General features: G+C 40.7%; 3 protein-coding genes across 4 annotated transcripts; 2 read left to right on the top strand and 1 right to left on the bottom strand.

Annotated features, from left to right (window-relative positions):
• Window positions 1–7,255: 7,255 nt before the first annotated feature.
• On the top strand, window positions 7,256–9,597 carry LOC131692635 (uncharacterized). Its single transcript, XM_058979790.1, has 5 exons — window positions 7,256–7,512; window positions 7,578–7,830; window positions 7,948–8,045; window positions 8,101–8,226; window positions 8,790–9,597. Exons 1-5 carry the CDS (start codon window positions 7,363–7,365, stop codon window positions 9,528–9,530), a joined length of 1,368 nt encoding a protein of 455 aa, XP_058835773.1. The 5' UTR covers window positions 7,256–7,362; the 3' UTR covers window positions 9,531–9,597.
• Window positions 9,598–11,604, bottom strand: LOC131688051 (sialin-like). The gene is made up of 6 exons (XM_058972196.1): window positions 11,471–11,604; window positions 11,250–11,415; window positions 11,013–11,187; window positions 10,838–10,957; window positions 10,241–10,787; window positions 9,598–10,181 (listed from the first exon to the last, which is right to left on the bottom strand). Exons 2-6 carry the CDS (start codon window positions 11,276–11,278, stop codon window positions 9,598–9,600), a joined length of 1,455 nt encoding a protein of 484 aa, XP_058828179.1. The 5' UTR covers window positions 11,279–11,415; window positions 11,471–11,604.
• A 9,067-nt stretch (window positions 11,605–20,671) lies between these two features.
• Window positions 20,672–23,065, top strand: LOC131690244 (vesicular glutamate transporter 2-like). 2 transcript variants are annotated; one of them, XM_058975842.1, is made up of 6 exons: window positions 20,672–20,780; window positions 20,851–21,025; window positions 21,097–21,216; window positions 21,270–21,816; window positions 21,873–22,466; window positions 22,938–23,065. In XM_058975842.1, exons 1-5 carry the CDS (start codon window positions 20,752–20,754, stop codon window positions 22,454–22,456), a joined length of 1,455 nt encoding a protein of 484 aa, XP_058831825.1. In that variant the 5' UTR covers window positions 20,672–20,751; the 3' UTR covers window positions 22,457–22,466; window positions 22,938–23,065. The 2 variants fall into 2 exon arrangements, with proteins under 2 accessions (XP_058831825.1, XP_058831826.1); XM_058975843.1 differs by lacking the exon at window positions 20,672–20,780 and having other exon boundaries at window positions 20,924–21,025; window positions 21,083–21,216.
• Window positions 23,066–25,403: the final 2,338 nt, after the last annotated feature.

Raw genomic sequence — 25,403 nt, 5'->3', positions numbered from 1 at the left:
CGTGATCTACGTTCGGGCTTGGCCGGCGCCGGTATTGATCAATAAAACAATTTAGGATTACCAGGAGTTGCACATTGAAAGATGTTTCGCTGCTCCCAATTATTCACTGATTCCCTGTGCAACTTCAGCTAGTCCAGATCGATAACGGAGTAGCAGCCAGCGGTGGTCGCACAAGCTCTGGCTAAAGCTCAAGTATTTCATTCATATCTCTCATTCAACTTATTATGTCCAATGTGTTCATTTATTGCATTCTAATAATTTTATAACTTATTAAATGTCGTTTTATTTTCATTTATAAATTTTCATTATTTTATTCATATTATTTTGTTTATTTTTTCTTCATTTTATTAATTCTATTCATTCTGTGTATTATATTCATTTTATTTATTTTATTGATTTTGTTAATTTTACCCATACTATTATTTTATTTATTTTATTGATTTTTACTATAAAGGCTCATTTGCAACACTCCATGGCAGCGCTAGGTAGATTAAGTCAGTTTTTGATAGAAAATAACGCTATTCCACGAAAAATCAAAATATCTAAAAACCCTACGTACTACGCTTGCTATTGCTATATAAAGAAGCGAAAAACGTCTGTTTTGAGCCCTAGATTAAAAATGACGAGAGATAAATTTCCGGCTGTGGATCCTTTAAAAAAAAATCTTAAATTTAAAAAATCTTATCTTAAAAAATCTTGCGATAAAAATATTTTTTGTGCTTCGAAACTAGTATTATAAATCCCATTTTATAAGATCTCGACTGACCTCTCAATTGTGTCAACAATTATTTAAAAAAAATGCCTATGTTTTTCGTGTTCCGCAGTAGTGTAACCTCTTACATGGAGTTCAGTGACGCTGCCCCATTTGAAAATGATTGTTTTCTGTTTCAAACGGTGGGATGATTATTCCGGTATTAATAAACCTATTGCATTATGTGGGGGAATGACGTGGAGAAGGAGAACAAAACATTATTTCTTCGTTTTGTAATAACTTTCTTTGCACGGGTTCTAGGAGTGTTTCCGGAAAAAAGACATAGCTAAATAGTATGTATTGAATATATATTGTTTGTAATTTGAATGATATGTATTTAGAATTGGTGAACAAGTTAACATCTCGGTTAAATGCAATATTTCTGTTAATTCGGAACAACGCAGTCACCAATTTCGGTCCAACATCATCACGCATTCATTATAATTAGCACTATCTCCGTCAATTTATCATGCATCCATTCATAGTGTTCCATTATTACCTGCGAAAGATTTATGAAGCTAATCTCGTTCAATTTTATGTTTGTGTGAAGCATAAACATCGCACATCACGCGGCGGCCGCTTACTTCCGCACGCTCAGCATAACAACAATTTCTCTCAACCCACTCTCTTTCTATACAAACGTATGACGTGCGTGTTGACTCGGTCGCGAAGCAGGCGGAAAAACAATCTCCCCTCCGCAACGATACTTCGCCATTATTGGTGAGAGTGGGTTCGGTTAATGTGTAGCGCAACATGTCGCATACTGCTTTTCAGCAACAGCTGCACAAGCGCACGCAAGTATCACTGGGCAGCGTTGATTGAATGCCAGTATGGAATGAATTCGAAAGACTTGTACGCGATGTTAGATGTTAGGGGATGGGAAATATGTAGATTTTTTGAGATTACGAACTCTGTTTCCGATCGGTGTCATTATTTGTACAACAGTTTCAGATTATTATACTGAAACTTTGTTAAGCAAATAAACTTAGGTGTATTCAAGTAATCATACTGGTGCATTGCATTCTATTGGCTTGATAGAACGGTAGACGCCGTAGTGCATATTAATTAATAACCTTATCAAATGAAGGGATTTATTGAAGCAACATTTATGGTCGTTTGTGCAGCATGATTTAGATTTCAGTTTAGATTAGATTAAAATTTACATTATAACTTTACAACTATAGTGGTTATCAGAATTATATTTTTGAATGAAATAAAACGCCTAGCATTTTGTATGGAAAAATAAAGCCGGTTCACATCTTTGAATCGAAACAATCAATATCAAATCGAATTTGGGATGTTAAGATTACTAAGCCGCATCAAACTTGTTGACTTTATACATACACTCCGGAAATAATTGACGTCACATTTACTATACAGCGTTTAATTGCAACTGGTTCTATGAATCTATTTAGTGTAAAACCAGTGATGCTGTAAAACAAATACATAATTGTTCCCCGACGAGATCCAAGAGGTAATAAATTAATTACATATCACATCGATAATAAGTATGTGTAAAACATGCGTTTATGAAGGGTGCTCAGGTGACATGTATTTTCCTGATGCGTTTATCAACATTGGTCAGGGATGTAATGTTTTTCTTTTGCTAACGCGGGCTCCTATAATTAATTTAATAACTAAATTGATCTCTGAGTAGGTAAGTATTGCCCGTTTAGCAACTGTACCGGAAGATAAAAATCTTTTCCGCCTACAGAGATTTTAGAAAAGGTAGTACAAGCATGCTTACCATTGATGTGCTCTAATATTTTACGCGTATAAGTTTTATGTAAATTATAGTATTTGGCAGGCACGTAGCCAGAAAATTGCCCAAGTAATATTTAAATCATGCTACAAATACGAAAAGGATTTCTTACGTTTGAGCGTTGTCTCGGCCTTATTCCAACTTTACTACACTGCCCATGCATATTGATCCACTATTGAAAACAGAAAGCCGAGAAATTCTACTATTCAAGACTTACATGTTTTTGGATTTTTTTGATATTTTCTAGCAAGTAGTAGATACGTGCGCCAGTGTATTTTTGATGGGCGGCGGGGTCAGTGAAATTTTTGACCGGTAGCGGTGTTGATGGTGTGACGCCATGTGAGTGAAGTTTTTTTATGATTTTAGTTCATAATACGGGGATACACTCCTTTGTATTGAATTGAGCGACTACAAGAGCCGAGAATGAAAGATGTTTATTATTTTGGGAGGTTAGTAACGATTTTCGTAATTTTTACAAACTTAAGCATAATTTTTTTTAGTTAGGCTGACTATTGGATTTTTTATGCGGAGTAACGTGACAACTTGAACTGAATCATAAAAGCGCAAGCGATCGGCAGTATCTTATGGTTTCGTGAATGATTTAGCGAACACAAATTGTGGCTCTGTAATGTATTTTTAGAGCTCAGTGCAGTTTTCGCTTTCTTTCCTGTAAAGTCCGGTATCAAGTAAATAACAATAGTTCTAATAGTTCTAATAGTTTTCTACTGCTTCAACTCAACAAAAATTAAAATTTTATCAGTCATGTAGTTAAAAAATATTTATTTTGTTCAATGTATTCAGCACATTTTATTAAAAACATTTAAGACGAATTTCGCTCCAACTCGAACAAATGTTGGCAGGACCCTCTCAGATTTTAATGAAACTTTCTGTACATGAAGACTTTGTAGCAGAAAGCCACTTTGCATACTTTGTTTTTCCAAAAATGATTTACACTGTCTCTTGAAAAGGGTCAAACTGTTTTTACCATTTTTTTTTCAAATGGCTATAGTCTAAAAATGGCAAATCCTACAAAAAATTCCAGTCTTCCAGTCTTCCCATCTTCCAGTTTGCCAGTCTTCCAGTCTTCCAGTTTTCCAGTCTTCCAGTCTTCCAGTCTTCCAGTCTACCAGTCTTCCAGTCTTCCAGTTTTTTTAAGTCTTCCAGTCTTCCAGTCTTCCAGTCTTCCAGTCTTCCAGTCTTCCAGTCTTCCAGTCTTCCAGTCTTCCAGTCTTCCAGTCTTCCAGTCTTCCAGTCTTCCAGTCTTCCAGTCTTCCAGTCTTCCAGTCTTCCAGTCTTCCAGTCTTCCAGTCTTCCAGTCTTCCAGTCTTCCAGTCTTCCAGTCTTCCAGTCTTCCAGTCTTCCAGTCTTCCAGTCTTCCAGTCTTCCAGTCTTCCAGTCTTCCAGTCTTCCAGTCTTCCAGTCTTCCAGTCTTCCAGTCTTCCAGTCTTCCAGTCTTCCAGTCTTCCAGTCTTCCAGTCTTCCAGTCTTCCAGTCTTCCAGTCTTCCAGTCTTCCAGTCTTCCAGTCTTCCAGTCTTCCAGTCTTCCAGTCTTCCAGTCTTCCAGTCTTCCAGTCTTCCAGTCTTCCAGTCTTCCAGTCTTCCAGTCTTCCAGTCTTCCAGTCTTCCAGTCTTCCAGTCTTCCAGTCTTCCAGTCTTCCAGTCTTCCAGTCTTCCAGTCTTCCAGTCTTCCAGTCTTCCAGTCTTCCAGTCTTCCAGTCTTCCAGTCTTCCAGTCTTCCAGTCTGCCAGTCTTCCAGTCTGCCAGTCTTCCAGTCTTCCAGTCTTCCAGTCTTCCAGTCTTCCAGTCTTCCAGTCTTCCGGTCTTCCAGTCTTCCAGTCTTCCAGTCCTCCAGTCCTCCAGTCCTCCAGTCCTCGAGTCCTCCAGTCTTCCAGTCTTCCATTGACATTACTCACACCTCGTGTAAGGACCCTTTTACTCTAAAACGAGGCGTTATGTCATTACTGAGCAGTTTCAATGATCGTGTAAGAAGAGTAATGGCGTAATTTCCATACAATTCTAGGAATGTCATTACTTAGGCGGTGGTCAGCTATTTTCGTCCGCGTCCTTCATCACTTATTTTTATAAAGTGATTTTATTTTTTTATTTTGATTATATAGGTTTTATAACCTTAGGGTCATTTGCCTCTTTTTGAGTTAGAGAAATATCTTTTAGGAAGACCGTATGTGCGGGGTTGGGAATCGAACCCATGTGAACTGCGTATAAGGCAATCGATTTACCAACTACGCTATGCCCGCCCCCTTATAAAGTGATTGATCAGCAGTGCTATATTTGAAAATGAACCACCTCGGTTATGCAAGTAACTTTTTGATGTTTTTTAATGCAAATAAAAATCACGCTGCTGCTTGTCTTCATTTCGTTATATTCTGAATTGACAGTATTTTTTCGTATGTTATTTCAAATGTTCTTTGATTGAATGGCATTGTAAGGGAGCACGTATCTGCTGGTTTATGCCTATCGAGCTGACATTTCTTTTGAATGAGCATTCTAATTTCTTTGTTTGTTTAGTATTATTTCGATCAACTAGGAAACTAATCCACTGGGTAATGCGCGTGGGGAATACGCATGGTCTTGTGTTAGTGGATGATGACTTTTGAATTGTGTATGAGGATTGAGAATTAACAATTTGTCATATCTGCATGAAGAATAAACGGTTTATTGTGATATTTATCCGATTATTTTTAGTCCATTAAATCATCAATAAATTATATTAACCCTAAAAAAGCAAGGGGTCTTAGAGGCCCAGCTAGTTACAGTTCTCTAGTTTCAATGAACTTGTAATTTCAAATACAAGTAATCGAGCGTTTTCGGGCTTTCGATTCCCTCACTGATAAACGACTTTTGTTATCATTGGGTCTTAGGAGTGATGCTTCTTGAAGTCACAATTTTAGCTTACCTTTTTGAGGATTAATAGTTCTCATTATATTGAGTACTTGCATATATGCTTTGGAGTAGTACATGCACTATATTATTGTCATCACATTTATTTTATTCCGTTTAAAATGTGCCTTAAATAATATAATAACGGGCGCGAATAATTATAACATAAGAATCAATTTTCCGCGGAGAAAGAAACCAATACTTAATTGTCTTTAATAATAAAAACAAATTTTATACACGATGAATAATGCGTATATATTACGAAACCTTTAAATTTATTGATAAATCGACAAATGTGAAAGTAGTCGATTTTCATTATATTGTATTATTTTTGGAATGTCGTGTTTCACAGAAATGAAGGACCAAGGAATAATAATGACGTTTACCTGCCATTTGATGCAATTAAGCATAAACTACACTCCCAAATGTCGGTTATCCGGAGTTGATTTTTTTTAAACCAAGCATTTCAAAATTAATTCAACAAACGATAAATCTATCATAAACTCTCGGCAGCCGGCTGCCCAGAGCAATAAACACGTGATAACATTATTGAGAGTTGCATAGATCATATAACTCAGCATAGTGAATGCAGACTTGTGTAACTCTACCCCTTCCTACTAACAAAAACTCCTTCCCGTGGTAAATGTGGAGAAGCAGAGGTGTACACGGTTTCCATAATAACTTTTGCTACATTAACATTCCTTCCCTTCCCCGATGACTGTAAGGACGTGGCCGGCACCGTTATTGGCATTTCAAAGCATAGAACTCTCGAAACGTGCACATTAAGAATGGATAGCTACTCCCACCCCTCATTCGTTGATTCTCTGTGCAATTTTGCTTGTTCTGGTCAATCACGGAGTAGCAATCACGAATTGCACGATCATCATGATCATACTCCTGCTCATGCTCATGCTGAGACTCACGCTCATGCTCAATTCTAGGAATGTCATTACTTAATGTAATGACACTTTAGTTGCACGTGTAAGGGCCCCTTTTCATTCACTTTCTCATGCATTCAAAAATTAATAGATTTTTTTAATTGATTAATAAATATTTAATTTTATAGATTCTCAAACAAACGATGTTCTGACGAAGAATGATAATTTATTTCCCCTAAAAAAGGCTATAACAAATAGCCGAACCGTCGGGCAGTACACCACAGCCATTCTTTTTTTTTATTTCGATTATAGAGGTTTTAACCTTAAGGTCATTCGCCTCTTCGGGTTAGAAAAATCTCTTATGAAAAATTTCTAACCCTATGTGCGGGGTCGGGACTCGAACCCAGGTGCGCTGCGTACAAGGCAATCGATTTACCAACTACGCTACGCCCACCCCAGCCATTCTTATTTTTAGACAGTAAAAGCTTAAAATCCACCAAAAATTAATAATTCAATTAATTATTTATTGCATCAATTGATTAATAACGTTCATTAATAATTTCATTGTTATACGACAAATTGTTTGGAAGTATTTGCCAATTCTACTTGATTTTTTCACTGGTTTAAGAAGGAAGAATTTTATGAATTCTATTCAATAATTTAATAAACAGACTTTCTGTGCAATGTGAAATCAGACAAGTGACTGTCCATGAATTTTTAAGAATATTGCGATTGTAGTTTCATTTTTTAAACTTCTGAAAATATTCAAAACAAACCGTAAAATCTAGACAAAAATCCTATTCCTTCCTTAAAATGCTACTACTTCGAGTTAGACCCCTGCAAGTAAATAAATAGTGCTGCCCTTTTAATACTCACATAAAATTTAATGGTTTTAATTAAACAGTGCGGATTCATCAAAACCAAACAAAGCAACCTTTGACTGAATCCGAAGTGTTTAGAGAGAAACTTCAAACCGGGGCGTGTACGGAAGCGGCTCATTAGTGATCAGGTTATGTAAGCTGGGCGGTGCAAGAAATCCACACGGACGGAGCTTGACACGCGATCAGTCAATCATGGCCCTGGCTGGTCTGGATCTGGATTTCGAACCAGAACGCACCGAAGAGTCGCCACCAAAGCCGATCAACATGCGAAAGCTTCGGATGCTCGAGAAACGGAAGGCCCGGAAAGAGGCCGCTGAAGAAAGGAAGAGGAAAGTGGTTAGGGTGTGTATGCTTTTGTGGTTCAAGCTGTACCGGGTACAGATTGTTATCGAGGAAAGTATTTACAGGATCAACTGATAAGAGAGCAGAAATATACGCTGGGAACGGAAAAACGTGCGTTCGCGAATTGGGAGCAGATGTGTTCGGATGTACGATTTCAGGATATATGGGAGGAAATGCTACAAGTCAAGCAGAATGTGCAAATGCTTTTCGACCGAAAGAATGCATACATTGACCGGCTGTTTAATGATCGCTTCGAAATTGAAGATATTTATTCGAAGAATTTGCAGCGACTGAAACGATTGATCAGATGTTATTCAGGTAAACAGCCGTATAGGGTGGTTCGGAGCAGTTATAATTTTTTATAGAATTGTAATTAAGATTACATGTATTTGAGAGTGAAATTTTGTATTTTTCTACGCGATCCGTATTTTTTAGAAATACATCAGTACTTCAATGAAAGTTTGTCGGCTCAATATCAAGAAGAATGCAAACATCGGTTAACAGAGTTCCGGCGTGAGACTGTTTCGAAAGAGGTATTGCTAACAGTTTAATCATTTCCTCGCTGGTTCTAATCTGTTTTTCTTTTAGGGTCACGGCAACGAGTGCACTGAACAAATGGAAGGCGCTTTGATTTCACTCGAAGAGGCAATGGCGCAGGGGCTGGTAGATGATCGGGTAGATTTCATCAAAAAGAATGATGACACCATCAATGCAGTAAGTATATTACTTATTATATTTTTTTTATTCGATTATAGAGGTTTTAACCTTAAGGTCATTCGCCTCTTCGGGTTAGAAAAATCTCTTATGGAAAATTTCTAACCCTATGTGCGGGGTCGGGACTCGAACCCAGGTGCACTGCGTACAATTGATTTACCAACTACGCTACACACACCCCTGTCTTATATTATATTATATTATATTATATTATATTATATTATATTATATTATATTATATTATATTATATTATATTATATTATATTATATTATATTATATTATATTATATTATATTATATAATATTATATTATATTATATTATATTATATTATATTATATTATATTATATTATATTATATTATATTATATTATATTATATTATATTATATTATATTATATTATATTATATTATATTATATTATATTATATTATATTATATTATATTATATTATATTATATTATATTATGTTATATTATATTATATTATATTATATTATATTATATTATATTATATTATATTATATCATATTATATTACATTATTTCCACTTATATTTTTAAGCACATCGAGAAACGTGATAAACTTCGGGACAGGAAAGTTAACCAGCTGGGACAATTGCATGGTGAAATTAAATCGGTTGTGAACGACTATTTCGCCACTATTCTACATCCGGAGAAAGAAAAGGCCTATTACGAAATGTTCGATAGGGACCAAACTTCCAGGAAAGTTATTGCCGATAATCGAGTAAAAATCAAAGAACTGAACTCAACTATAAAACGGTTGAACAAGAAGTTAGTGGATGTGGAAATCGCTGGAACGAGGAAGGTTATCACCAAACGATTCGCCAAACGCAATACTGAGCAGGATCTGGATACTTTGAAGCGAAAGTTGATAAAAATGGACGAAGATCAAATGGAACGGATGAAAGAGCTGTCATATGATGCATTCCATGTTTATAAATACGTTAACGAGCTGGCGGAAAGAGGGAGGTTAATTCTAAGCTTGGCACAAAACTGTACAAAATTTGAGACGGCTGACGACGTGAAGTATTTCAAGAAACGGATAGATCAAGGACCCGGCAGTACTGATTGTCCATCTGAGTTTGAGTTTTTCTTCGACAAAATTAATCGCGCCAAGGCAATAAATGTGCTGAAGTTGGCAGAAAGAGACCAGTTGCTTCAGACCAACCGCGAATTGCAGCGAAAATTTCAAGAATATTGCAAACTGAACAGCCCCAAAGCAGACATGTCCGGTTTTAAATTGATCGTTAAAGGTATAGAATCAAGTGAGGGCCAGAAATAATGGTATGTATTTAACGAATCATGACAGTTAAATGTTTGGTTGGAAATGAAACAAATTTTGAATTTTATTATGTCACTTTGTATATTTCGGACATAACTGTCCCGTCATTTTGGTTCATTGATTGTTTACTTTGTTCGCTTACCTCTACGGACCACGGTTGCAACTGACCAGATCCCCACACCCAGTAGATCAATGTGCCGATCACATAAATTCCAGCCGTTATATAGAACACCAATCTCCACTCGTTCTCGCTATTATTGGTCGTTATGTATCCACTAACAATGGGACTAATCACTCCAGCGATCGTCGCAAACCCATTAGCTATTCCCATCAGCACTCCGGCACTTTTAGGTGACAGATCAAGTGGGTTCACCAGGTAACCATTCCAGGCAACACCTCCCATTCCAACGGCTATCGTCACACAAATGATAGTTGGAATGGGGCTTAAAACCCACGCCCCAACCATCATGCAGACAAGTTGGGCAAGAAAGCCTCCACAGGTGAAATATTTGCGAACTTGAGTCGTCGTAAGATGGCCTCGAATCTGTAACCAATCGGCCAGATAGCCAGCGTAACTCAACAGGATACCCATCAGTAGATACGGCAGAGCAGAAATAAATCCGGATGCTTGCAGGTCAAAACCAAGCACGGCTGAAACGATAGTCGGGATTAGGGATAGTTGATTTCCCGAATTGTTTAAAATACTGTACTTTTCAAGAATGTTGGTAATCCTGTGAGAAGAGTGTAATAACCCCAATCCTCCGTGAAACTAGCGATCGACATGGATATAACTGCCTTTGAGGTTAGCATCTTCTTCCATGGATGCCGCGTATTCTCCGGTTCACCTTCGCTTCTTTTTAGTGTCTGAACAATAAATGCTTTTTCCCTAGCGGATATGTGCTCATCATCTTCCGGAGATCTTCTCACAATGAAGAGCCACGCAATATACCAAACGCAAGCAACCAGCCCGAAGAAGTAGAACACACTTTCCCAACCGGAGGCGTTGACCAATAACCCACTGACGGGCATCGTTACAACAGTCCCGGCAAACGCACCCGTGCTTGCTATCGACGCCATCCGCGAGCGTTCACTGGGAGGTGCCCAGCGGGACCAGATGGCATGACTGCAGGGAAAGGTTACACCTTCAAAAAATCCCTCAAGAACTCGAACCGCTATCAAATATCCTACTCCTGCCTGAGCTGCTATCGGAGTCAACAGGGTTAACAATGCCGTTGCCCCGATTCCCACTCCGAAAACCTATAAGGAACTAGAGGTTTGATTGAACGATCAATAAATAAGATACTTACATTTGTGCCACCGAATTTATTCGACATATAACCTCCCAGCACCTGGGTAAACACATATCCGTAGAAGAACGAACTCAATACGTAACCCTGTATACTTGAGCTCCAATCGAAGTTTTGTTCCTGGAAAATATTAACATTGGAATTCAGTCGACCAATTGTCACAACATTTGTTTACATATCCTAAAGTTCTATTCTCAGACATAACTTCCCGAAGTTCGGTCATGGCAACGATGGCCACGCTCAGATTTACTCGCATCGAGTAGACATTGAAGAAGCCAAAAAAGGCCATAAACACCACTACGTAGCGCCGCCGCTTCCAGAACATCCATAGCGGAGCTTCGATACCGTCGCTGCAAACGAAATCTAACAATTTAGTCTGACAACTGATAAACAATAAACCTGGCAATCATACCTCAGCTTACTACACTCGGACGCATCCATGTTATCTTGTTGTAATTTACTGCAGAACACAGCCAGATACAGCACACATCTCGGGTAAAGGGTAGACGGACGTGCTACGAACGCCACCACACAGCTTCAACGAATAAACTTGGCTGGACCACTACAGGTGCACAGTGCTACAGGTTAGTTTACTAATTGTTATCTATTGAATGTTACGTATTATCAGCTTACCGGGAGAAGATTTGAACCGATGACAAAATTTTGTCAGCTCGGTGCAGCCAGCCGGAGAATCTTGTGCTATCTGACTATAATTGAATGTTGTTACAGCGTGAAATGTCTAGCTTTAACAGCTACCGTACAATGGGTGGATTGACGGCGAGGGGTGCACATTTTATGGTCGTTTATCTTTCGAGTAGGTGCGGATCCCGATCAAATGAAACTGCCAGAATTATAACCGAATGAACTAATCGCAACAAGTTTTGCTATGAACAAAATCCCGTGGACTTGTGGACGGTGAGCTTCAGTCTACAATTTTTATGTTTAGAGATTTGTAGAGTGAAGTTCCATGATTATAACTTATTTATTTATTTCGTCTTCGGCATATGCCGTATAGATTACTCTTAATACTATTGTTAATGCCAATAATAAAAAAAATATTGCTAACTTATAATTAGATTTAGTGGTATGGATGTCATAAACTAAAGCAGTTTCGTTGAATTTGCTACAGCATTTGTCCACCGGATTATTCTGGCCATAAGCTGTACGGTGTCTAGGAATCCACAGAGGGGAAAGATTCCTTATACTACGAGGAAGAACAAACAAATTAATCATAGAAAGAATGTTGCGACAACATTGTTCGACGGCGCTGTATGGCGCCCATACTTGTACAGCATACTCTAAGATGCTCAGGATTAGTGCGCAGTATTTTGATTTCAGTGCGTAGAAATCCACAAAATCAACTCTGTTCCGTTTCAGAAAGAGAGAACGGAGACAAAGAGTCGTTTTTGCGGTGGTATGATCACCGATACGAAGTTTTCTGCCGAATAACACTCCCAAGTCACGGAGAGAATCCACCCCTTTCGATGGCACACGATCGAAGGGTATATCTGCATGCCGTTTAGTAAGCACCATTCCTCTATATTGTCCACATCATCTTGAAGCACAGCAGAGTCGAGTCCTGAGGAATTGAACGAAAGATTTTCATATCATCAGCGTAGAGTAGTTTTACAGACTTGATGTGGGTGCAAAGATCGTTGATGAATAAGAGAAAGATAAGTGGCCCTAGGTGACTTCCTGGAGGCACACCGGTTGGCGTTTCGAACGTGCTTAACGTGTGGTACCGATTCTAATGAAAGCGGATCGCTCGGAGAGGTAGAAATGCAGTCATCTAGTTACCCATCCAGGAAACCTTAATCGCTCCAGATTCAAAACAGCAATGTTACGGTGGGGCATCTTGTCGAATGCTTTCGCGAAATCAAAATATATTGCGTCCACTTGTTGATGCTTCTCGACAGCTGGAACCAGAAAATTTGTGCACGGTATCATGTTTGAAGTGGCATAACGTCAAGACTGTCGAGGGATTATTTCGAAGGCTGTGTTGGACTTGGTTCAGATGTTAACCGAATGCACTGTTACGGGTTGTTTCATATTGCAGTTCTATTTGACGAAGAATAGTTTTGTTGCCGTCGGTCCTACGACGTTAATATCGCTTTCGTTGTTTCCGGAGTAATCAAAATCGCCACTACCATCAGAACGCTTATCAAATCTACCGTATCTCAATCAGTTCAAACACGTCCGCGTCGTTGACGAAGGCCAAATCAAGGGTCCGTCCATTAACACTACTAAGGGAGCTGATTTGATTCAAACCACCAGCAACCAGTGCTTTTGTGATATATGTAACACTGGAGATCGTCATCGAAAATCCACTGAGGATGACGGAGATTGTAATCGCCTACAAGTACATTGTACTGTCGGTTGGTATTCTTTAGAACAGTGGTTTTCAACCTATTCTATGTTCCCCTTTCCGAATATTGATCCTTATGATGTACCCCTTTCTGAAAATTGTTTACCATCATTACTCTCACAAAAAATGATTTTCAATTGAATAAAAATAATAATTTTCCAATTAGAAATCTGATACTGTTCCACTCTCAGTAATCAGCTCAATTCTTGACGCACTGAAACAATATATAAAGACAAAATTCAGACGGCAATGTTAGGATAACAAGTTAAAATGTACCCCGCATAATTCACCCCCTATAATAGTCTAATTTACCCCTTGGGGGTGAATTCGCCCCCGGTTGAAAATCACTGCTTTAGAATATTGTGGACCGCTGAGGAGTGAAAGTTGTACATGTCAAGATCGTCAACATATAATGATCGGCCTAGCAGTGAAACGCCTGCGACAACTTGTTCCAAATTTTCACATCTCGGCAACTATAGTACAGTTACAGTTAGATTTTTTTTATCGCTATAAGAACACCACCTCCGTGGCTTAAATGATTGGTAGAAGAATTGCGATCGCATCGGTAGATTGAGCCAGGTTTCAGTGAGAACGATAATATCGTAGTCGCCGGAAGTGAGGGCAAGCAAGAAGGCTTGCGTTTTAGTTCTTATTCCGGGAATGTTCTGGTAGTAGACGGAGAGGAAATCATGTTCTGTATGCGACGGTGTGCTGTGAACCAAAAGATTGCCAGAGAGCGGATTATCATTTACAGCAACATACTTGCCTAAGGAGATAGTTCCAGGGCCAGGGCGAGTGAGATGGTCGCTGGCTGGTAGCGCGACTGCGTCGTAGCGCACGAAAGGTTTCCGTAGTTCTGTATAACGTGCGTCCCGATGATGGCAGCGCAGCGTGAGTTTGTAGATGTAGTCTCGACGATGGCATGGATTTTATGCTTCGTTCAAGAAACGACGGAATGCACGAACGTACTGTACCCGATGGCACGCTAGAAACCGAGTGGTTTTCAGAAAGCGAACTGTCATGTAAAGCAAAATCATCGTCTAAGAAGGGAGTTCGGAAGAGCCTCTCACGACCTTCGAACGCAGGGCTAGGATGACTGAGCTGGTCGCTGGCTGGTATAACTTGATGTCCCGCTGACGGTGGTCCCTAGAATCTGGCGCGAGCTTCTGACAGCGGATAGTTGTTAAGGGATACCCTGACGACTGAGAGATTGAATTATTTTTGCTTTCAATATTCAACTATATTCGTGGGCGAATGAAGAACAGCGAGTCTAGTTATGTAAGATATGCAAATTAGGTTGGATGGAACTATCCAAGTCAGTCTTGGATCACATTTCGAGCAATACCAGATGTTGGTTCAAGCTGTTCTCAACTCCCATTCGACAGTTTTCACGTCGCCACTCGCGTTATGGCTTGGTAATGTCAAACTGTTGTAAAATGGAGCCAATTAAGGTTGTCTGACGTATTCTTGATGGTTACATCAAAAGCGTTTTTGCATTAGAATCGGCAGACAGCCTTTATTGCAGTGATTTTCAACCTTTTTCGCTACATGTACCCCTGTCCGAATATTGGTCCTTATCATGCACCCCTTTGGTAAAAATTGCTAACCACCTTGTCAGAAAAGAAAAAATGATTTTCACTTGAATTAACGCCATAGTATTTCAAACTCTGTTCCTGAACTCTCTCAGGTAGTATTTTTATTCTTGACTCACTGAATCAATATGTAAAGGTTTGCTACAGGAATGTCAAATTAACATGTTAAAATTTACCCCGCATAATTCACCCCCTACATTAGTCTAATTCACCCCTGGGAGTGAATTCACCCACGGTTGAAAATCACTAAGTTAAATACCTTCACCCGTTACTCAAAATAATGATAATAGAAAAAAATGTGGATTTGCCTGATCCATATAACCATATCATAATAACTACCGATATTGACTAGTACAGGGATAATGAAATCTGATGAATGTGAAACAGCACATTTTTTGCCATTTTTTTGTTAACGACCTATTGAGTCAATTTTTAAACAGTTGTTGCGGTATTAAATTAGCGGGGGGTCTGGAAAGTGAAATATATTTTTTTTTCAATGTAAAGAGCCACCGTGACCATGCTATGGATGGACCTTCGTGTCCCTTCGGTAAGGCCAATAAGCAGAAGCCGTGAACGTCACAAAGCTAAAGCTTAACCATTGTGCAGCTGCCCAACAGCTGTTGTGGCAGTCGGTCTCGGAGTCGCTTTAGGATCAACTATGGTGTGCAGCATCCGAAGGCGGGAGATCCCTGTCAGGTACGCGGGTGGAAGTCCAATCACTTCCACATCGAAGCTTTCACCGCGGCCCTGGGACTGGAGGCCAACACCGACTGTCTAAGCGGGGATGCGCAGGTAACCGTCCTATCACGCTCGTGCGACGCCACTATGCCGAGGAAAACCCTGCTAAGAAACGGTAGACGCCCGGTATACTGGTGGAGTGCCAAGTTTGCAGATCTACGATCAGCCTGCCTCAGAGCTAGACGTAGGATGCAAAGAGCCCGCACCGAGGATGCAAGAGAGAACCGCCGTGATGTGTTTCGAGCTGCGAAATTGGCCCTTAACAAGGCCATTAAAAGCAGCAAGAGAGCGTGTTTCGACAACCTGTGTGAGAGTGCCAACGCGAATCCGTGGGGTGACGCCTACAGGATTGTGATGCCCAAGACCAAAGGCGGCTCTCCACCCCCAGAACAGTATCCGGACCGGTTGGCGACGATTATCGAAGTACTCTTCCCGTCTCGAGCCACAAGCCCCTGGCCACCTGCACCACGAGACAAAGCTCCAGGGCCGGATGGAGTTCCAAACAGCGCTCTCAAGGCAGCGATCATAGCGAACCCGAACATGTTCAGGCTAGCTATGCAGAGATGCCTTGACGAGTGCCGTTTCCCCGATAGATGGAAAAGGCAGAAATTGGTGCTGTTGCCGAAGCACGGGAAGCCGCCAGGCGACCCATCGGCGCACAGACCAATCTGTCTGATCGACACGACTGGCAAATTGCTTGATAGGATTATCCTCAACAGGCTAACCCTGTACGCAGCAGGTACGGACGGCCTGTCAAGCAATCAGTTTGGCTTTCGGAAGGGTAAGTCCACAGTGGACGCTATCAACTCAGTGATAAATACTGCCGAGATAGCAATCCAACGAAAAAGGCGAGGCATTGGATATTGTGCATTAGTGACACTTGACGTGAAGAACGCATTCAACAGCGCAAGCTGAGATGCCATCGCGCTCTCGTTACACCGGCTTAGCCTACCGGTGGGTCTGTACCAGATCCTGGAAAGCTACTTCCAGAACCGCGTACTGCTATACGAGACCGATGCCGGTCAGAAAAGGGTTCCGATTACCGCCGGAGTCCCGCAGGGCTCGATCTTAGGCCCGGTGTTATGGAACCTCATGTATGACAGGGTTCTGAGACTGAAGTTCCCTTCTGGGGTTAAGATCGTCGGCTTGGCCGACGACGTAACCTTGGAGGTTTGTGGGGAGTCAGGTAGAACTAACCGCAAAACACGCGATCAACACGGTGGAGGAATGGATGAGCGCGAGAGGTCTGGAGCTCGCTCAGCATAAGACGGTGGTAGTTATCGTCAACAACCGCAAGTCGGCACAACATGCAGTTATCCATGTGGGAGAGGTCGTGATCACCTCACAGCGGAGTCTGAAGTCTTTCGGAGTCATTATAGACGACAAGCTGACCTTCGGCAGCCACGTCGACTATACATGCAAGATAGCTTCGACTGCTGTTGCGGCATTATCGAGGATGATGTCCAACAGCTCAAATGTGTGCGCCAGTAGACGTAGGTTACTGGCAGGCGTTGCCGTATCTGTCCTCAGGTACGGCGGCCTGTCATGGTCAAGAACACTGAGGGTAACCAGTTACCTACAGAAACTGGAGAGCACTTAACGCGTGATGTGCCTCAGAGTGATATCTGCCTACCGCACGATATCACACGATGTATCCTGCGTGATAGCGAGCATGATGCCAGTCGGGCTGGTCATCCGGGAAGATGAGGAGTGCTTTGAGCTACGTGGAAATAGGGGAGCCCGCGAGCGCACCAGGATGGCTTCGGTCGCCCGATGGCAGCGTGAGTGGGATAACTCCTAGAAAGGTAGGTGGACCCACCGACTGATACCTAACATATCGAGCTGGATGGGCAGACCCCATGGGGAAGTTCACTTCCATCTAACACAATTCCTGTCAGGCCATGGCTGCTTCCGACAGTACCACCGCAGGTTCGGGTACGCGGAGGTCCCCGTCTGCTCTGACTGTCCAGGTGTCGACGAAACTGCCGAGCACATACTGTTTGTATGTCCTCGCTTCGACGTCGAAAGAAGAGCAATGCTTGACGTCTGTGGCTGGGACACAACCCCTGATATCCTTATTCAGCGGATGTGTCAATCGGTGGAGAAGTGGAACGCAGTTTCGACTGCAACCACCCGGATTGTCTGTAGGCTACAGGGAATTTGGCGCACCGAGCAACAGACGACGGGCACGACTAACTAGTGATTGGTTAGTTGGAGCGAAAAAGGCCCAGCGCAGAAAAGTGAGTGAATGGTCTGTTCATGCTGAGACAGGTTTGGCGCAGTGACTGGCAACCGCGCAAGGGGTAAACCCAACCACCCCGAAGCAAGGCAGAAGAGCGAGTGTATAGGCGTACATGTGGACTGCCTCATGCCAAGATGGGAGGGTCGTAGCGTAGAATGTTGGGACTTAGCTATTGATACCTCGTGGCGTGGCAGAGGAGTGAAGGGTGAGCATCCAAGTCACATGGTATGTTAGAGGTGAGCACAAAAGTAAACCTCGCAAGGTACGAAAAAGGTGAGCACACAAGTAAGCCTCGCATGGCGTGATAGAGGTGAGCACAAAAGTATGCCTCATGTGGTGTGTTTGAGAGTGAATTAGTACACCCCGTAAGGTAGCTTGGCATCTACTAATAGCACGTGTACTGGGTTAGTGCGTGAATTTCATTCTCCATTAAAAAAAGCCTTCCCACAAACGCTATACTAACGAAGAGTGCATACTTGAACACAACATTTGTACGTGGTGATTGCAGTGGTGGATCCAGGGGGAGAATCCTAGAGGTATGGATCCCCTCCGAAATATTTTACTTGTTGAGAAATTTTAAATCAATTTCAACTTTATATTAGTTTCAAACTCAAATTCATTCCAAACCAAATTTGACCAACAAAACTGATATTCATTAAGGGGGGCGTCTGGTGTAAAGTGCTCAAACCGAAGGGTATTTTAGTTGACGATTTTGAAGGCAAGGTAACAATGGGTCTTTTTTTGTAATATTAAGATTTATTTATACATTCAGTGCGTACGAAAAAAAAATATTTTCAATCACGCGGAGCCACACATACGATCGTTCCAAGAATAAACGTCCAACCAATTCCACGTAGAGGAGCGTCGGGGCGAACACGATAACTCTCGATAAAATTGTCTGATACGGGAAATTCAATAAGTTTTGTAACGCTTAGACTTGTAGTTACTCGATGAACCAATAAAAATAGAAAAAAGTTCGAGTTTCGGAAAATGGTTTCAGGAAAACCGTAAAATATCATATTTTACTGCAAAATTCGTTCACTTTTCTTCAAAATAATAGGGAGAAAAAAAATTATTCAGTTTTCTGTGGTTCATCGACAGGCTGTGTATTCTCATAAAAAAATCAAGTCAATTCGTTGATTAGTTTTTGAGTTATCGTGTTCACCAATTTGAAAAAGGAGGTTTCGAGAAAAGACGCTATTAAAAGGTGTCCCACAGCAAAATGCATCACGGAAGAAACGCTGTAGAAAACAACCCATGGGTATTTTCTCTTGAAAATTTGGAAAGAAGTAGTTTCGAATGTATTGTTCACACTGCATTTTTATCGCTGTCAGTTTTTCGAAAATTGTTGCGTATAGGTTGAAATCTGCGTGTGGTACAGCAAATACGCGCTAGGAATGCATGGCAATTTAAAACAAAAGAAGTTCAGCATGGCCACCGAGATTGCGGGATACTATTCTGGAGGTTCAATACTAACAATTAAGCGGATAAAAAAGAAGTCGATTTGTTTTGCCCACTATACCAAACGCCCCCGCCCCCCTTAAGATCAGTTCAGCAATTGTTCGTATAAATATAATATAACATTAATGCACATACAAATAGACACATGCACAAACGAGAGAAATTTCGCTGCCGGGGAACTCTCAATCGAAGTAGGGTAGTTCACCGCCGGATAATATCCGAGTAGATCTCGATAATGCTGAATAGCTCAATGAAGTGGGTATCGGTGTTGGGACAAATTCCTGCATCGGGGAACTATCAATCGGAGTAGGGTGAGTTCACCGTTGGGGGCTATCTGAGTAAATCGTGATAAGGCCGGAAGCCGGACTCACGGAAACAGGAGCTAAATGGCTCATGGATTCAGTATCTAAACGGCTCACGGATACCAGAGCTAAAAAGGTTACGTAATAGATGGAGAGAAGAAGCAAGATAAGAGTCGAGAGATGTATTAAAGCTCAAAGCTCGAGCCATTTCATGCACCAAGTGAGGCTCCGAGATAGAGTAAAAGAAAGAGGTGCGACGAAAGCATTACGAGCCCCCTCCCTCCTTAACGAAGCAATAATGTAGTTCTAAGGAGGAGTGGGGGGTGCGAAAAAAAGCAAGGAGTATTTTTAGAGGTTAGGCACCAAAGTAAGTCGTGAGTCCCACACAGTACCAATACACCAATATGCTACAGGCCAGGCTTTTGAAGCTTTTTAAACCTTACTATAAAAAACCCGCACAAATTTACTCACACATACAAACATTGTACCAATTCGTTGAGCTGAGTAGATTCGTGTATAATTCGTGCATATTCTAATCCCGAAAAAGTTTTCAAAGTTTTCGCGAATCCTATTCACTTCTTTTCTAAGATATGGAAAGCGGCCCCAATTCTTCCAGCTACCAAGGACACCACATTTTATTAACTACGGAGAATTTGCTAAAAGTAACATCTCTTTCTGCTTCAAAATAGTAATTAGACTCTATGATTAGACTTGCATCGTAAATTTAGTAAACGGATGTTTATTTCCGAGCATCTGCTTTGAGAACACTAATTTTTTCCTAAATTGTCTATGAGACAAAACAACAGGAGCTCAAATTTTGCCTTCCATGATATGGTTCAAATTCGACAATCAATGATTATTATTAATTTTCAACAAAACAGACTACAATATGCTTCCACTCCACCAAAGATAGGTAGCCGTTTCAAACCAACTCACTAATCAGCTTTACCTACAACAGATATCATTTTACTTGTACGTTTCAAATTGTTGCCCATTCCAAAATTCCTCGACACAGACTTTCCCATCAGAGGCGGTGCACCAAGACAAACGTTATACAATGCAGTATTGAACAAGTCGCCAGATTTGCGTATGGAAAACTCGTTTAGATAACGGCAATTCGCGGGTTCCCGTGCGCAGTTGAGCGTGGGAGATTCCCGAGTTTGGTTCGATTTCGTGCGCGGTTCGGTGCCAGTCAAACGACTCGCTTTGCAATCATGGACGCCGCTAAGAGCAGTCAATTAAGGTGGCACATTTTAGATTATAGTACATTTCGTCAAATAAGCTAACTATGACGCATCTTCCAAATCCTCTAGTGATGGAATCGACGCTCCCGTGTGGATGTTCTGGAAGCGGCGTCGGTACATTGTGGTGTTGATGGCATTTCTAGGCTTTCTGAATCTCTACACAATGCGAGTGAACTTGAGTGTGGCCATTGTAGCCATGACGGAAAATCGAACTGTGCTGCAGGATGACGGAAGCGTGGTACATGTACGTATTGAACTCGTCAGATGAATCGAGACTGAAGCATAAAAAACGAACGTATAGTTTTCTGGTTATAGGAACAATATTTCGATTGGAGTTCAAGTGAACAGGGATACGTGTTGAGCTCGTTTTTCTATGGATACATGATAACTCAGATTCCAGGAGGGTATCTCTCCAACAGGCTAGGCGGTAATAACGTGAGTAACATAAACTTTTTTAATATTCTTTGAACTACAACTTCTATTTATAGGTGTATGGAGCGGGAATAGGATTGACAGCCATTCTAACCCTACTGACACCATTGGCAGCTCACGGAGGCGTCGGGTGGTTGATCGGCGTTCGGGTTTTGGAAGGAATGTTCCAGGGTGTTGCCTTTCCTTGTATGCACGCCGTTTGGGCTAAATGGGCTCCACCGAATGAACGATCACGCATGGTAATGTTTTCGTTTGCTGGTGTATTTGTTGGTACGATTCTCGCAATGCCAGTAAGTGGCATTCTTGCCGAATCTTGGACTTGGGAAAGCGTATTCTACGTCTTTGGTGGCGTTGGGATTATTTGGTGTATCGCGTGGTTTCTTATCGTGAAGCGTTCTCCAGAGCGAGATCGTTTTATCACACTCTCTGAGAAGGAATTTATTCTGAAGAGTCTTGGACAAGTTGAAGGAGAAACAGAAAAGATCCAACATCCTTGGAAAGCTATCTTTACGTCTAAGGCTGTAATTGCGACAGCCGTCGCAAATTTCTGCGAAAACTATGGTTTCTATTTCCTACTCACGCAGCTTCCAACGTTTTTAAAAGGTTCTTTCGTGTTCAGAAGATCCATATATAATATTCTAATTCTCTTTAATTTGCAGACACCATGCACTTCGAAGTCCATACGACCGGCTTCGTAGCTGCGCTTCCATATATGGCGATGGGACTCAGCCTAAGTATCGCAGGATACCTGGCAGATTGGTTCCAAATCAAGGGAATTTTGACTACTACACAAGTTCGACGAAATTTCAACTGTGCTGCCTTTGTAGTTCAAACTATCTTCATGATTTTGGGAGTACTCATACTGGAACCGATCCCTACCATCAGTTGCATTACAGTAGCAGTGGCGATGGGAGCATTCGCGTGGTGCGGCTACGCTGTCAACCATCTGGACCTATCCCCTAAAAGTGCCGGGGTGCTGATGGGAATTTCGAATTCGATAGGCACCATAGCGGGAATCGTTTCGCCAATCGTTACCGGTTACATAACGGTCAACAAAACCGATGACCAGTGGAGGTTGGTGTTCTACATTGCCGCCGGAATCTACATGATTGGATTCGTGGTGTACTGGTTTTGGGCCTCCGGGGAACTGCAACCATGGTCCATTGAAATGCAGATAATTGCTGAGAAGAAAAGGAATGCTAATCAAATGAGCTTTGATAATAAACTTGAAATCGATGAATAGAACCCAAGAGGTAATTGTATACTCATTTAATTTCCGATGCTTTTTAGGGTGAAATTGCTTACCAGATTGTGTGAATATACATAATGTGATCAAATTTTAGTCCCACCGGTGAGTGTAACTAAACATATTAATGGACTTTAATCACCGACGAACCGATATGACAGATAACAGAGGCATTCGAAAAGTGTTCCATACAAAACAACGATTGTTTTGAAATGAAGCGATCACTACTGTCAAACTACGACAGATCGTTCCGCCATGTTGAATCTGTGCAGGTTTCTCGATAAGTATATTGATAATACAGAAGGTGTGCAATTCCCTCAGCTGCGTATGTAGTGTTAATATGAATCAAAAAAATATTCAGAACTCATTGAAAATGCATGTATTCTGTTACTTTTTTGCTTGTAGCGGACAGTTTTGATTAATAGTACATACATAGGATAATAAAAAGCTGGAATAAAAGAAAGTTTTTTCGTTCTAGCATACCTGGTACAACGTCGATACACCATAGCTTTTGCTTACTGTTGTGTTATCGATGAAGACTACCACGCGAACCAATATACAGATGGCGCTAGTGTAACAATGTATTTTAATTTAAACAGTTGAGACAATATCTGACGCATTTTTTGTTCCATGTTGCACGTCGGTTCGTCGGTGCTTTAATCACTTTTGTCCATAATGTATATTTAGAGGTTTAATATGCAAAGTTTAATCAGTATGTAATCACAGATAAATGGTTGTATTCGGACAAAAAACTTGGACTCGTCCCTTTATTATTTCTCTTTATCCGTTATGTGTCCAACAAAAAAAAACTCTAACAGGCCGACGAAGGTACCCGGGTACACACAAATGGAAATGCTCATAACTATGGTTTTCTTCAACCGATTTGAACACTTTTAAATGTTTTGGATTTCAAGAATTCGTCCACTGAACCGGATGAATGAATCTGGTTCTTGATAATCCGAATATTCCGGAGTAATGTTCCAGTACTAAGGTAAAATTTAATAATGTTATTGGGTCTGTACCAAGTTCACTTCCGGAAGCATTCTATCTAGCAAGTTATTCGTTTGATAGTACAGCTGTGATGAATGATGGCAGGTAGAAAAAGAACACAATTTTAGTAAGGATCTGAATATGAGAAAAAACCAAAAAAGCATAACTAAATCTAGATATTTATAGTTTTTAAAAATCTGTAGATGATGAACAAATAGGTGAAATCGAGAACATCTCGAATCAAAACATTGGGTGATCTTCCTCGGACCCGAAGGAACTCGTTTCGCTGAAATTTTGCACAACCAGATGACATATACGATGTCGCGATAACCATCCCCACAAGCGCAAAGACCGCTTTTCACGATCCCAATACGCTGGAGATACACATCCAACCCATTGAAGCTAGCTGGTCTTTCATGAATATCACTTTCAGTTAACGTGCTAAAGTGAAATTCCGTAAAATAGGGGGAACATTGTTCACTTTTTAAACAGTTTTTCGATAAACTAAAGACTTCAAGTATATGAAACAGTTTACATTTTTGAAACAAGTACTGCTACCTATAGATTCAAAATATTAAAGTTTTTGGGTATAGGGTAAGGTGGAGCAAATACGACCGTGTGGGTAAATCGGACCCCCCTCTGTTATCAAAGATCGGAAGCACTACGCAAACATATAGCATTGTTGTCGTGTAGAGCATCGAAAACAATCGTAATGGTAGCATAGCAGCTTTTATTAGTCTACATTGAGATACTCAAACGACAACAAGTGTGTTTTTATGATTTTGGATTTGACAGTATCTAGTGTTCGCAGTACCGATCCATTGTAGTCAGAACCGGTTCTACGGTACCGAAACCTTCAATATCGGTAATACCGGTAAAATACCGGTACTCGAAGATTTTTTCTCATAATAGTGAGAAACGCGTAAAACTATTGTGGCTAAAAAACCACGTTGAACCTCACATTTCGTTGAATTTTTTTTATCCTGCTCCTTTGTGCCATAGAGTTCTCTTTTGGGATCATTTATTCTGTTATGCGACTTTCTCCGTTTTCTATAGCTGCTACAACAAATCAAAGCTGGAAGGTTAGAAAAACGCAAGCAAATTTCATTCAGTGACAAATTATATCGAATTGATTTGTTGTGAATTTGTGTTTCGCGTATACCCCAACCGAATACAATACAGCACAACCTATTCCCAAAAGGCTTTAAATAGCAGCACGGTTCGGCGAGCTCCTCTCTTTTGCAATAATTCTAAAAAGTGTTTTTCAAAATATTCCTTTATACATTGGCTTATCGATGGTTGCTGCCTTTTCCGCTTGTCAGCTAATAACGATGTAATTCCACTCTATGCGGTTCATACACCTGCCAATTCCAAAATGGCGAGCTAGTAAATCGGTGTTCGTTCTTTTATAGAGAAACACATAACAGCAAATAAAATAAAGACGTAACTTGCCCCACACAATGAAAACGGAAATTATTTAAGGCGTTACTTTTAAAAAATTTTGCTATTAAACATTCAGCTATCCGTAAATTATTTTCCATTAAACAGTGAAACAAATAATAATTTTTCGTTTCGTTCTTTATAGTACAACGATCCGTTGTAATACAGAATAAGGCTGGAATTCCCCATCAATGCTTTTGTATAGTACTGAAAATACCGGTACTTATCTTTATTCAGTACCGGTATTTCGGTAACAAAAATGGGTCGGTATTCCCGGGATTTTTGGTACCGGTATTACAGGTACCACAACCCTAACAGCACTGCAATCAAAAATGACGCGGTGGGGCAAATCCGACCTCTAAATAGTGGAGCACGCACATACATACACAAACATACACACATACATATACATAAACACTTTAGGTAATATCTGTACTAAATCAATCAAAAACATAGGCTTTTTCGTAAGACGCTTACGTTTCGAAATTTTTCAAAGGTATGAAAAAAATAATAT

Source organism: Topomyia yanbarensis, chromosome 3 (genome assembly GCF_030247195.1).
Source record: "Topomyia yanbarensis strain Yona2022 chromosome 3, ASM3024719v1, whole genome shotgun sequence".
Taxonomy (NCBI): Eukaryota; Metazoa; Arthropoda; class Insecta; order Diptera; family Culicidae; genus Topomyia; species Topomyia yanbarensis.
Note: the sequence above shows the minus strand (reverse complement) of the source record. Positions and strands in the feature narration are given on the sequence as shown.